This window comes from Trematomus bernacchii, unplaced genomic scaffold (genome assembly GCF_902827165.1).
Source record: "Trematomus bernacchii unplaced genomic scaffold, fTreBer1.1, whole genome shotgun sequence".
NCBI classification, from domain to species: domain Eukaryota; kingdom Metazoa; phylum Chordata; class Actinopteri; order Perciformes; family Nototheniidae; genus Trematomus; species Trematomus bernacchii.
The window spans coordinates 1,841,470-1,855,000 of NW_022987778.1; the positions used below are offsets into that span (position 1 = coordinate 1,841,470).

General features: G+C 42.0%; 1 protein-coding gene across 1 annotated transcript in view; it reads right to left on the reverse strand.

Annotated features, from left to right (window-relative positions):
- Positions 1-13,531, reverse strand: part of swap70b (switching B cell complex subunit SWAP70b) — a 35,860-nt gene that overhangs the window by 16,127 nt on the left and 6,202 nt on the right. Inside the window, exons 3-4 of the mRNA XM_034149242.1 lie at positions 6,232-6,405; positions 312-539 (exon numbers count right to left, since the gene is read on the reverse strand). Of these exons, the coding sequence (XP_034005133.1) occupies positions 312-539; positions 6,232-6,405 (402 nt within the window). The remainder of the gene's footprint in view (positions 1-311; positions 540-6,231; positions 6,406-13,531) is intronic.

Sequence of the window (13,531 nt, forward strand, 5' to 3'; positions counted from 1 at the left end):
CATGACCTCAGTTGCAACGGGAAATAAACAGACCTGCTACACGACCACAAACCTTAACTTCCTTATTTTATGGGCTTATATTTAAAAAGGCTTTTTTTATTTATGATTCATACTGTCTGCAATCAATGTCCATGTTTATCCTGAGCATTATTGTTTTGACACATTATTCCAAAGGTCTCCATCTCTTAACTGATTATCTATACGTTTATTTTTGGTGACATCTCCTTCATTACCTGCTGTGTAGTAATAAAGGGGATGGATCTAAGCTAATGATTAATAAAAGACTTGTTTTATTGTTCCGTGCAGCTCACCTGTTTGAGCACGTCCATGATGAGCTCCTGGTAGACCTCGGTGATGCCCATGGAGAGCGTCTGGCGGTCCATGCCCTTGATGAACTGCCCGGAGCCCACCAGCAGGATGAGCTCCCAGGCGTTCAGACTCTGCTGCCTCACGCTCAGCTGCACCCTGTAGTCCTCGAAGCGCTCCTCCACCCAGCTGCCGCCCATCGCCTCCGTCAGCTTACGCAGGAAGTACTCGATCTGTGGAGGACATACATGCAGGGTTTAAAGGTCCCGTATTATACTGTTTTTCATCAATACATTATAGGTCTCAGATATATACAAAACATGTCTCTGAAGTGTTTGGCTCCAAACACCAAACAGATCATTGCAGCATCCCAGAATCCCCTCTGTTTGAGCCCTGTTTCAAAAGTGCTGATTCTCTGTCTGTTACTTTAGATGAAAATAAGGAGCCCCTCCCCACGCCCCTCTGAGAGAGATTTGGTTAAAAAGAACACAATGGTGCTCTAGGAGGAGATTCAGGTGATAAGGTTGGGGGGGGGGGGGTTACCTTGGTTGGTGATTGGCTAATGGTTACTCAAGCCAAAACATCGTTATGACATCATAAAGTGGCCAAAATCTGATCAGCTCATTTTCAGACAGGTTTTTATATAAATGGATCAGGACAAAAAGAGGGGACACATGTTGATGTAGAAAAGACATGTTAAAGTGGACTTTGCATAATAGGTGACCACAAATACACTCCTGCTTCTTCTTCTTATCGGACACACTGATTACAAAGCTGATATTGTGAGGATTTGATGAGAACGAGACACTTCTTGTTTCAGTATTTATCTTGTAAAGGCTGCAGCGGAAAAAAAACACAGATAAGGATTTGAACACCAAAAATACAGAAGCAGAGAAGACGAGAAACCTCAATATTGAAATGCACAGTCAGTATATCGTTTTTCCTTCTTTGCTGACTGTGCCCATTGGTCCTAGTATTAATCATGGGCGTCGCAGCCATTATATGAGGGTGGGACAAATCCCCCCCCACCTTTTAAAATGATTAGTTTAGACCCCCCCCACTTTTACTATGCGGAAAGTCCGTGAATCGGTCTATCCACTCGCCGCTCTCTGTAGAGCGCTGTGTCAGTGCTTCACTATCAAATCCATTCCACTTGCTTATTGTGAGAATGCCCAAATCAATGAAACTCCGTACCATGTTTTCACTGCTACTTTGTACCAGGGCAGATTCTCAGAGCCGTACACATGCTGCGTGTTTTGCGTAGCTGTGTCTTTAGTTGTAAAATGATGCGCGCCACAGTTTCCCCGCTGCGAGGCTCCGGCGCTAACAGTTCACGAGCGTGCTCCACTAGCACCCGGATATAAAGTGCTGTTATGGAGGTGGAGGGAGAGTCCTCTCCTGTCAGACTGAGAGGCTGATAACTACAGCTCAGTGAGGTGAAGGACTCTCTGAGGGTTTAGATAGTTCACTTTAGTCTAAGTAGTGGGTCTCAAACGGTTTGGTCATCATTTATGTAAATAAGTATTTCCAAGGCACACTTTTATTTGATCATTATAGTTATAAAAAAGAGAATAACAGGTATGAATAACAGGTATGAAATAATTCCAACTCATACTATAGGACAGTAACACAAAAAGTTTAAAAGGGGAGTGATTTGTAAAATATGCATAAAGAAAAAGTAAATCTGCTTCCAGTTCTGTTTCATATGGGTGTTGAGAGATGTATCCATAGATCTCCTAATTTTGCTCTCAAAGTGCAGCAGATTGATGCTTTTAACTTCAACATTTAAAAAAAAATCTTCCCGGAGGAGTATGCCCCGGACCCCCTAGAGGAGGCGAGGTCCACCACCTTCCCACCCACATTGAGGATGCTTCCTACGCCCATGGTATGAATCATTAATTGATATGGTTAACAAAGTGATTTAATTGACTACAATTCAACAGCGACCATAAACTTCAAGCTTAGAGGAAGTGATTTGATAATTAACTTAAGAAAACGTACTAATACCTCTCAGTTACAAGTAAAAGTCCATCATTGAAAATGTACTTGAAGAGGTCCCATTAGGCTTTTCTTTTGCTATAGTGTGTGATATAGGTTTGTGTGCATGTAAATCAAGATGGTGCATCTCAAGGGGTTTATCCTAATAAATACATTTCAAATGAATGGTCTGCAAAGGCTAAAATCCCAAAGTTCCCTCTGGAGGGAGTTTCTCCATTGAACTCCTTTGTTTACTTCCGTAACACAGTGACATCATTACGTAACACTCGCACTTCTATTGGCTAGTGCTCCAACACACTGTACGTGATAGGATAAGGGGCGGGACATCTCTAAGAGGTTAACCAATCACAACAGAGCCAGCCAGCTAACCAATCAGAGCAGACTGGGCTCTGGTTTCAGACAGAGGGTGAAAAGAGGTGCTGCAGCACAGGCAGTATGAGAAAATAAAGAGCTTTGTGAACATTAAAGCATGGAGACATGTCACAGGAGAGACACTACATACTGATGCTCCTGAAAATTAGCGTAATAATAAAAATAGGGGTGTCAAGTTAACGCAAAAAAATGTTGACGCCACTAATTATTTTAACGTGCGATTAACGCATGTGTATTTGTCCTCGGCCCGCCCCATAGTTTCAGAGCCCAAAGGCTTGACGTTGTTGTTGTTGTTGTTGTTGTTATTGTTGTTGTTGTTGTTGTTGTTAGTTGGATGGTGGGAGATTCTAGTGAGAGATATGGATACAAAAAAAGGTGTTTTAAACAGCAAGCCAAGCACACAGCTGATGCTGACAGCCCCGCTCCTGCCGCTCGCTTGCAGCAGACCACGCTTGAAAGTTTGCCGGGGAGACGCCTGGACACGGCGTCTACGAGCAGCAAGCTTTCAACAGCGATAGCTAAATGGGTGGCTACAGCTTAACATTGTGGAGGACGAGGGGCTGCGTTAGATCATTCGGATCGCATCCAACGTGTCGACTGCTCATCACAGCGCATTATTTTGACCCTAGGTGGGAACTTCTGTCTCATGCTTTGACTGAAGATGAAGACAGAGGAGCGGCATTTTGCCGACAACTGTCAACAGGCTTGTCTGTTTGAGCAACTGGCTCAGTGCAGAGAAGTACACAGGGTTGGGAGAGAGTGTAAGAGAGAGAGAGAGAGGTTCCAGGTTGTTGTGTTGAGAATATTCAGGAGAATATTTGTCATTGTTCCAATGATAATAAACAAACATTTGCATAAAGCATATTGGTCCACTCATATGTTGATAAGAGTATTAAAAACTTGTATTCCTCTAAGGTACATTTAGAACAGATAAAAAATGTGCGATTAATTTGCGATTAAACGCGATTAACTATTTTAATCGACTGACAGCCCTAAATAAAAAAACACGCAAGAAGTACTCAATCTGTGCAAGGTCACACATGCATGGTTTCAACACAAGAGCACAAACATTGAGATCCTATATTCTTTATTTGTTTAAGCTGTTCATTCAAACTGAAAGTAACTGTTCCTGTCTTGTATTTTTCCTTCTAGTCGTCTCTGCATGGGCTCACTGCAGCACATAAATCTACATTTCTTCCTGTGATTCAGCCCCAGTGTTTGTTATACCCAACAATAAATCCTCCAGCATTCGTACAAGAACAGGAAGCTGGAAACTTCCTTTTCTGCTCTTGAGCAACAGACGCTATGAGTAGCACTGAAACACCACATGTTCAGCACTACAGCTAAAATCCATGGTCTTGAATTGAACAACATCTAATTCCAACGTGTTGTGAGGGCACAGGGAAGTCAATTTAATTGTACTAAAAAACATTTCCGTTAATAACTTCCTCGTTTTTGAAGAATAACCAACTGTTTTGGTAGAGATATATCAGACTGTTAGTGGGGAATATGAAGGGCAGTGGCGGTTCTAGACCAATTTGACTGGGGGGGCCAGGCTGGGGCCAGTTATTTTCTGAGGGGGGCACAATAAATGCAGGACGAAAAAGACAAAGACAGTATGAAGTAATTGCGCATAAGAAAACAATGCAATACAGTTATTGGTATTTGTTTCATTACACATTATTATATGTTTAAGTGTAACCTTTGTGTGCTGTTTGGGTCTGTGGGACCCGTTTTCAGTGTTTACTAAAAGAAAATGTATGCAATTTAATTATTTTAACCTGCTTTATTTGGGGGTGGACCTCACATCCTCTCGGGGGGTCCGGGGACATGCACCCCCGGGAAGATTTTTTTTTAAATGTTGAAGTTAAATGCATCAATCTGGAGCACTTTGAGCACAACATGAATTGATGGATACAGCTCTCAACACTCAGATGAAAGAGAGCTGTATAATTTTCAAAAATCTTTAGAATATGATCACAACCAATAACAAATCATTTAAACTTGTTTATTCTTATCTTATGTTACCTATAGTTAGCATTCTTTCTTTTTGTTTATGCATATTTGACTAATCACTCCCCTTTTAAACTGTTTTCTTTTCTTTTTACTGTCCTATATACACATTGGAATGATTTCTTACTTTATTTTTTACAACTATATTAAATAGATAAAGGTGTGCTCTCTCTGTCTGTCTCGCTCGCTCACAGATGCTGTGTGCTCCTCCGTGGCGATGACGGCTTGCGTTAAAAAAAAACAAAAAACATATTTGTAAAGTGGGGGCTATTGAGGGCTTGCGAGATACCGGTAGCTCGCAATCGACGTGTTGGAGACCCCTGCTCTAATGGGTCCGACTAGAATGACAAATATCGTTAGTTCCGCCTATTCCGTCAGCCAAGAAATCGTTTAATCATAAACCTTTTTTTTTCATTTTCAGGGGGGCCACAGGGGGGTCCAAAGTCAGTGTTAGGGGGGCACTTAGCTTCAGATCCTGTGTTTTATTTCTACAGAGCTTTTTATTTAACATGAATGCATTGAGCTGTTGGGCATTCACAGAAAATGTTTTATATTCCACTATTTAAGTAGGTGAAATAGTGTATAATGTAATGCTTCTGTCAGATATTGTGTTTTGTGCACCAATATATCAAATATTTTTAATTATTAACCGGCTACAGTCTAAATTAGTAAAGTAATGCTGAACTTCAAGTGTTTGGATCTGCACTGCCTCACCATATGTTTTGCAATATTGATATTTTATCACTTTTAAAGGCAGGGTAGGTAAGAATGGAGAAACCAGCTCGAGTGCGCTAGAATTTGAAAGTACGCAGCTGAAAAAAATCTGCCTCTTCGTTCAGACTTCCTTACAGAGCCCCTCCTCCAACACACACGAACGCGCACATGACCAATGAGGGCACGAGATAAGTTTGTGCACGAGATGGAAGGCTGACAGGCAGGTAGGCCGTCCAGTTATTTTAGCCGGGCCGGCTCAGATGATTGGTCGTGCTTTTTACAGCGCCACGGCTTCCACAGATGACATGTTTGTAAGTATTTATTGTGAAAGAATTTAATATATTCATTGCTATCAGGATGTTAAGAGCATTCCATGGAATATAACAAGTGTTTCTGAAGTGAATTACATACCCCACCTTTAACTGCTATTTTTTAATGTGTGAATCAGGTTTGTAAACTGATGGATATGCTGCGATGATATTTAAAAGACAGAGCGGCAAACATTGTTCAGCTGGAACCATATAATTGTGTTATTCATGCATATGCAAAAAAGTTCAAACTATTCTCAAATGAGTTTGCTGTTTGGTGGTCTCTAATGTACAACAAAACATCAACATTTGATAAGCTCTTCATATGTCTTTTTATGCAAAACTCTTCATTTGTGGAAGTGGAGATTTCCCTCAGAGATGTTGTGGAGAAGATAGAAAGTGGCATGAGAAGAAGTTAAGTACAAGTCTCTCTAATGAGTGAATATACTTAAATTCCACCAATACAAAGTGAACTAATGCTGGTTTGTCTCAACTATATCAAAGCACCGTTAACGCTCACCTCCTCAGTGACGATGATCAGCGGGTATCGGTCCTCCGACAGGAAGTTGAAGATGCACCAGACCTTGAAGGCGTCGTCGTTGGAGATGAGCAGCTGACTCTTATCCAGGTTCTTCCTCGAGCACAGCAGCCAGCACATCCTGTTGAAGTCCTGGCGGTCGAAGTTCCCCGTCGCCTGAGGAGGAGAAGAAGAACTCTGGTGAGGACGATTGCTTTTACCATGAAGCAGTTCAGGAGTATTCAGTACTGCGATAACAAAGCAAGAGAAATGTCCCAAAGAAATTAACCCTTTTTTATCGTTTAACATCAGGTTTATCTTAAGGCCCCCCTCGAATGTTGAATTAGCCCTTAGTTTTATTGATTTATTCATTTGGACAGAGTATTTTCTTCTATAGAAAGACGGCATGAATCTGTGCATTGCAGAGCAACTGTGCAAAGAAAAAACATCAAATTCCAGATTAAATACAAAGAAGTCTCTTGAAATGGGAACACTCTGTGATTTGGAGGAGAAATGTTTTCCTCGAGCCGCTGAACAGGAGCGTTTCTATGGAGACGCTGGCAGGAAGAGCACATCTCGTCCTGCTGGCAACCAACAAGCCACCAGAAAAACAAAAACACAAAAAAACTCCCAACACTCAGCGATCTGAACAGAGAGAACCTGAACTGAACTCAAGGAGCAAAACTTTAAGTGTCTAAGTTTAGAATAAACAAATTGGTCGTGGTTAGAGCAACACAGCGTGAAGAACCAGGTTTCATAACTCGACATGCATGGACACATTATGATGCAATATTTAATCAAATAACACGCAGGAGAAGACACACTGTTGTTTATCAGACCCCATTTACACGGGAACGCAAACAAAACAAAACGAATTCGATATCAAAAAAGTCTTCCGATACGGCTCAATAAACGTGTCCCTTCACACGAGACCGCTCGACCCGCTGGAGACGCTGTAGTACATATGCCGGGCCTGTAAGTGGCGCTGTACTGGCGCCACAAAATACACCAAAAGCAGCGAAGAAGACCCCCGAGCATGGTTGCCATGGTTGCCCTTCTGTTTATTCTCCTCGGTGGATTTAGCAGCATGTAGTTCATGTAATTCTCCATGTCCACTTGTTGCTGATGGTTGTGGTAGAGGAGCTGTAGATTTTGCACTAACATCTGTAGCATGGTCAGTAGTTACTGACCAGGCTATAGCAGTGAGCAGCAGAGGTGGGGAGAGGTGGGGTTATGGCTTCATCGTTATCAGGAAATGATCGTATAGGGCGTACACACGGAGCCGCTTGCCCCCCCCAGAGCGTTCCGTCCGCAGATCTATCCACCTTGGGACCCGTTATCGTTTTAGGGGTCCGTTTCCGCGTTCCCGTTACGGCCTCGGGTGAACGAACGGACTACACGAAAGAGAAAAGTAGCGGATACAACCCGTTTCGTTCCCGTGTAAACAGCACCTTAGTGTGGTGCACAAGTCTTGGAACCAAATATAATACATCTCACAGTTGTTAATTTATTTCTGTGCTGTGAGAATAAAGGCGTGAAGCTGAAGTGAATGAACTGCAGTCAGAGAAACCTTTCTAAAGCGGCTCAGGATCTGATGTTCATTTAGGAGAGAGTGTGGCAACCTGCGCTGGATGTGAAAGTGAATCTACACCCACGAATCACTGTTGACTCAAAAGATAGCAGTAAACAGTTTGTAATTCACTTATTAATACTTCACTAACCCAACATTAAAGTCAGGAGCCGTGTTATGGTGCTCAAATGTACATAAGAAAATTATCCTACAGCTGAATCAACATCTAAAACAGTTCTTACAAAAACATGAATAATAACCGTTATGCAAATTGGATTGATACGAGCATTTGTAGCTAAGAAACTGAAAAGGAAACGTGTACTGTGCGAGTCTTGAACCTGAGAAATAAATACAAATTGTATAAGCAGGCAGGTCATTTGCATAATGTCCTATACTCAAAACTCTTATGAAATACTCCATGTCAGCTTTGTAGAAATATTGAGACATTCAAGATATCTGATAAACCCGGTTTGTTTCTTTTGAAGACTAGGACTTGACAAGTTAAGAAGTTATTATAACACAAAAGTGATTTAAGAATTTTCTAAAGATGTTTTTACACTTTTATGCTGACGTAAAAAAATGGTCTGTCTAGAATTGTATTTGAAAATGGGAAGTGTTACTTTCCTCTGGACATACAGATAGTGATAGACAGCTAAAAATAGATTTTGGGTGGGGTTTCCCTTTAATAAAGCTCGGCACGCGGATGTGAATCCTCTCAAATCTTCAAAACAGGTCTGACATGAGATAACAACAAAAACAAAATAGTCATCGTCGGATGTTGGCCCTCGGAGATGGTGCAATACCTTTTTCAGAAGAGTGTGCGTGTGCAAACTGATGCATAGAAGCAGTTTTGTGTTGTTATACGATGCCCAAAGATTAAAAAGTGTATCTTAGTCTTCTGTCTGTCTGTCTGTCTGTCTGTCTGTGTGTCTGTCTGTGTGTCTGTCTGTCTGTCTGTCTGTCTGTGTGTCTGTCTGTGTGTCTGTCTGTCTGTGTGTCTGTCTGTGTGTCTGTCTGTCTGTCTGTCTGTGTGTCTGTCTGTCTGTCTGTCTGTCTGTCTGTGTGTCTGTCTGTCTGTCTGTCTGTCTGTGTGTCTGTCTGTGTGTCTGTCTGTCTGTCTGTCTGTCTGTGTGTCTGTCTGTGTGTCTGTGTGTCTGTCTGTGTGTCTGTGTGTCTGTCTGTGTGTCTGTCTGTGTGTCTGTCTGTGTGTCTGTCTGTGTGTCTGTCTGTCTGTCTGTCTGTGTGTCTGTCTGTGTGTCTGTGTGTCTGTCTGTGTGTCTGTGTGTCTGTCTGTGTGTCTGTCTGTGTGTCTGTCTGTGTGTCTGTCTGTCTGTCTGTCTGTGTGTCTGTGTGTCTGTCTGTGTGTCTGTCTGTCTGTCTGTCTGTCTGTCTGTCTGTCTGTCTGTGTGTCTGTCTGTGTGTCTGTGTGTCTGTCTGTCTGTCTGTCTGTGTGTCTGTCTGTCTGTCTGTGTGTCTGTGTGTCTGTCTGTGTGTCTGTCTGTCTGTCTGTCTGTGTGTCTGTCTGTCTGTCTGTGTGTCTGTCTGTCTGTCTGTCTGTGTGTCTGTCTGTCTGTCTGTGTGTGTGTCTGTCTGTCTGTCTGTCTGTCTGTCTGTCTGTCTGTCTGTGTGTCTGTCTGTCTGTCTGTGTGTCTGTCTGTCTGTCTGTCTGTCTGTCTGTGTGTCTGTCTGTCTGTCTGTCTGTCTGTCTGTCTGTCTGTGTGTCTGTGTGTCTGTCTGTCTGTCTGTCTCACACAATGAGAGCCTTGTCGCGCTGCACATGTTCATTAGGATTCAGAATCCCTGCCGCAGCATCTCCTCACACTGAAACTCCAGAGAGGGAAACTCACAGAAGACCATCAAAATAGTTTTACTACCAGTTGAACAGGATCCTCAGCTATTTCTTCAAAAGGCTTGCTGCAGACTAAATGCAGCAGCAGTGGAAGGGCCAGGTGCTCATGCAGATATCAAAGGAAAGGCATTACACAAAGAGGAAATGAGTAAATGATTTTTAAACGCACACAAACATCTGCAGGTGTCTTCAACGATAGCTTGACTTCTGAGCATTTTGTAAATACAACAGATAGGAGGTTATCTTTGTCCATGTGCTGAGTTAGTTATCTATGATATGTTCTTCCATGCATCACAATCTATCATCCTCTATTTATAGTCACTGAGCGCTTTACTCTTACATGTTACTGCCTGACTGAATACATCCACACTCAGTTTATTAGGTACAATCAACTCAATCTAATGCCAATATAACTTTCTTGCAAAAAGTTGTACATTAAAAAATATTATAATGTCCCGTTTTTGTTCAGGTGTTAGAAACTAGAGTTCACCAGCATCACAAATGAAAGCCCCCACAGTATCATTAAGAAGATCATCCCTGGTATAAACTGTAAAGCATTAACTCATCACTGTACCCTGTATGCAAGGGCTGGTCTGCCTTCACTAACTGCACGGAGGCTCAGTCACTGGTACATTTTTATATATAAAGCCATGTTAGGGAAACTTCCATCCTACATCTGCTCCCTGATCTCACGGCGAATTGTAAGTGGCTACTGCCTGAGATCGCATGCTGTGGTTTTATTAAATGTGCCAACTGCTAGGACTGTCTTAGGGAAAATAGCATTTAGATGCGCAACTCCACTGTCCTGGAATAGTCTGCAATTAAAATGGAAACTGAGCAATCTGGTGCCACTAAATGTTTTTAAAGCTCGGTTGGATGCTACTGAATCGGAAGCTGTTGGTACCTGTTCATGTGGATAGTTATGTAAACTGTAATCCCTATAATGCTACTGTATGATGTCCTTTTGTTGCTCTGTTTATGTTTTTAATGTTTCATGTGGAACCTACTTGAGCAGGTCTCCCTTGAAAAAGAGATCAATGATCTCAATGGGATACAACCTGGATAAATAAAGGTTTGAAATGAAATCATCGTCGTTTAAACTGATCACTAAGCCTTGATTTACAAATGACAAGATGTTGTTTTAAAGACTTGTAACTACAGAATTAGTCTTAGACAGAGGTCGCTAATTATCTGGCGAATGGGTGTTTGTTGTTTTGTAAAGAAGACCCTTTAGAAACCCTAACATTTCTTAAAAAGTGAAGTGTTCCGATAGAAACAGAGAGTCCCTAAATACTTGTAAGGGATTCAACCAAGCACCAAATGTGTGATGTTTGGGTGCAGCAGGTCTGCAGCTGGTCGTTGTGAGGAGTGATCGTTGGTACTTCAGGGTCACAGAGCATCACTTGTGTCAGGGACGCTCCAGAAAACCTCAAAGTGCCGAGATCAACGTCATTACTCAACGGTCTGCAGAGCGTGACTGAGCCTCTGTCCTCTGATCAGCTCAAACAGCAGTGTAGTGCTTTTTATTTTCTGCTACTGGCACGTCAGGATGATGCCACACACATGCAGCATCTAGCATTGCTTCTAGTGGGGGGCAATAAGCTATACCACAACAAACATTGCATTTTAATACTGTAGTTGTTAAATAGAAAACCTATTTTCTATGCTCAACTTTCCATGAGCTCAGAAAAACAGCCCTGTTTTTAGCTTAGAAGCAGTTTCCAGCCCATCCAAGAGGCTTTTCAAAGAGTTATTGTATCTTAAGAAGTAGGAAAATCTTCTCAATACAAGATAAAACTTCATCCTCAAGTTGATCACATTCATTACTGATCACCACATCTGGAGATATGAGGTCTCGCTGTAAAAGAAGGGGGATAAAACTAATCTAAAAGGTAATTGAGCACTGTAAGTGGACAGTGGAGTTCGATGTGCTATATTTCTCTTTGCATCTAGGGCAGTGAAGTATAAAGTATCATAAAATGGAGAGTACAAGTTCCTCTTGCGTACATTACTTGAGTAATTGTCCTCAGATTCACCACTGATTTCTACACACACACGTAACTCAGGTTTTTTATATATTACAATTTCTTAGATTAGCAAACTCCATTCATCTGTAAAATAAGATTCTGTCGTCCTCCTTGTTTTAGTTTACACACACACACACACACACACACACACACACACACACACACACACACACACACACACACACACACACACACACACACACACACACACACACACACACACACACACACACACCACACACACACACACACACACACACACACACACACACACACACACACACCACACACACACACACACACACACACACACACACACACACACACACACACACACACACACACACACACACACACACACACACACACACACACACACACCAGGGTTTTTTATATATTACAGTTTCTTTAGATTAGCAAACTCCATTCATGTGTAAAATAAGACTCTGTCGTCTTCCTTGTTTAGTTTCTGTGTACACACACACACACACACACACACACACACTCCAATACATTCATACAGTTTCCTTGTGCGAGCGGGTGGAGTTTCCTCCGGACTGAGAGCGCTTGAATGCACCGACCGACGCCCTCTCTCTCTCTCTGGTCACCTCCACTCCAAAGGGAGGGTGGGACCGTTGTGTGTGTGTTTATAGGAAAGTGTGTGTGTGTTGAGGGGGGGATAATGACGTCTGCACATGAGGTCAAGTCTCTCTTCCTGAACGTAAATCCAGAATCCACATTTCCTCCAACTAAAGTGTCCCTGTTAAAGAGCGAGAGTGGACTTTCACCTCTTAAATGTCAGTGAGCCTTTACAAACTACACTGTGCAGCCACATGTAGCTAACCACACTCATAATATATCATTCATTCTAGTGGAGATTCTAATGATATGCCAGGCAGAATCCATTTCATTGGCAGAAAATGAGGCAAAAGACATCTAGATTATATCGCTAAAAACATGAAGGCTTGTTTTTCTAATATTAAGTTCAGAGAAGTCAACATATAGTTCAATTAATATATGTATATTCGTGTGAAATATAACGACCTTAAAGTTACTTAAAGGGGAAAAAGGGACACTATGCTCGTGTGTGTGTTGATGCGTCACTCAGAAATAATTTGCTATGTTGTTGGCTGTCAAACACGTTGCACAACTTTCTCTGTTGTTACTCCAACTAGAGTTTTAAGAGCAAGGAAGTTATAGATAGCTTTAAATACACTTAGAAAAATCCGAAATTGCTTAATCCCAACGTGTTGGACTGGATATCAGCTCTCTGCATGTTTGAGGTTAAAAACAGCCCAACAAAGGAAAATCACACAACAACTGTTAACATCTCTCTGAGGGAAGTCTCATTGTGTGACAGGTTTATCACAAAGACCGACTCTGGACCTTAACCAAGGTCACACGCAGAGTGTTGTTCCCTTTAGACGAGACAAATCCTCTGTGGGGAGTTTCAAACTGCAGACAGCTAATGTGATGGAAACATTTACAGATAAGACAGTCGGCTGGATTTGGGGTTATTCAGAGGAGGCAAACTAGTTCAGACGGAGCATAATAGGAGGATATACAAATATAACAGAAAACACCTCCCTATAATGGGACAACAAGTGTTCATAAAAGATACATTTGGAGGTCAAAAGTTATAAAACCTTCAAGAGACACCCAACGAAGGAAATGGTTGTCATGCTAACAACCAGTAGGATTCGCTAGTTTAGCGCCGTATTGATCTCACCTCATGACATCACCAAAAAGAAAGCCCCAACTAGTTTCCACTTGTCATGATTCCCGGCTAAACAATCGTCCCCGCTCCATTCATGCAGTGACCCGTTATGACATCATCACAGAGGGACAGACTGACAG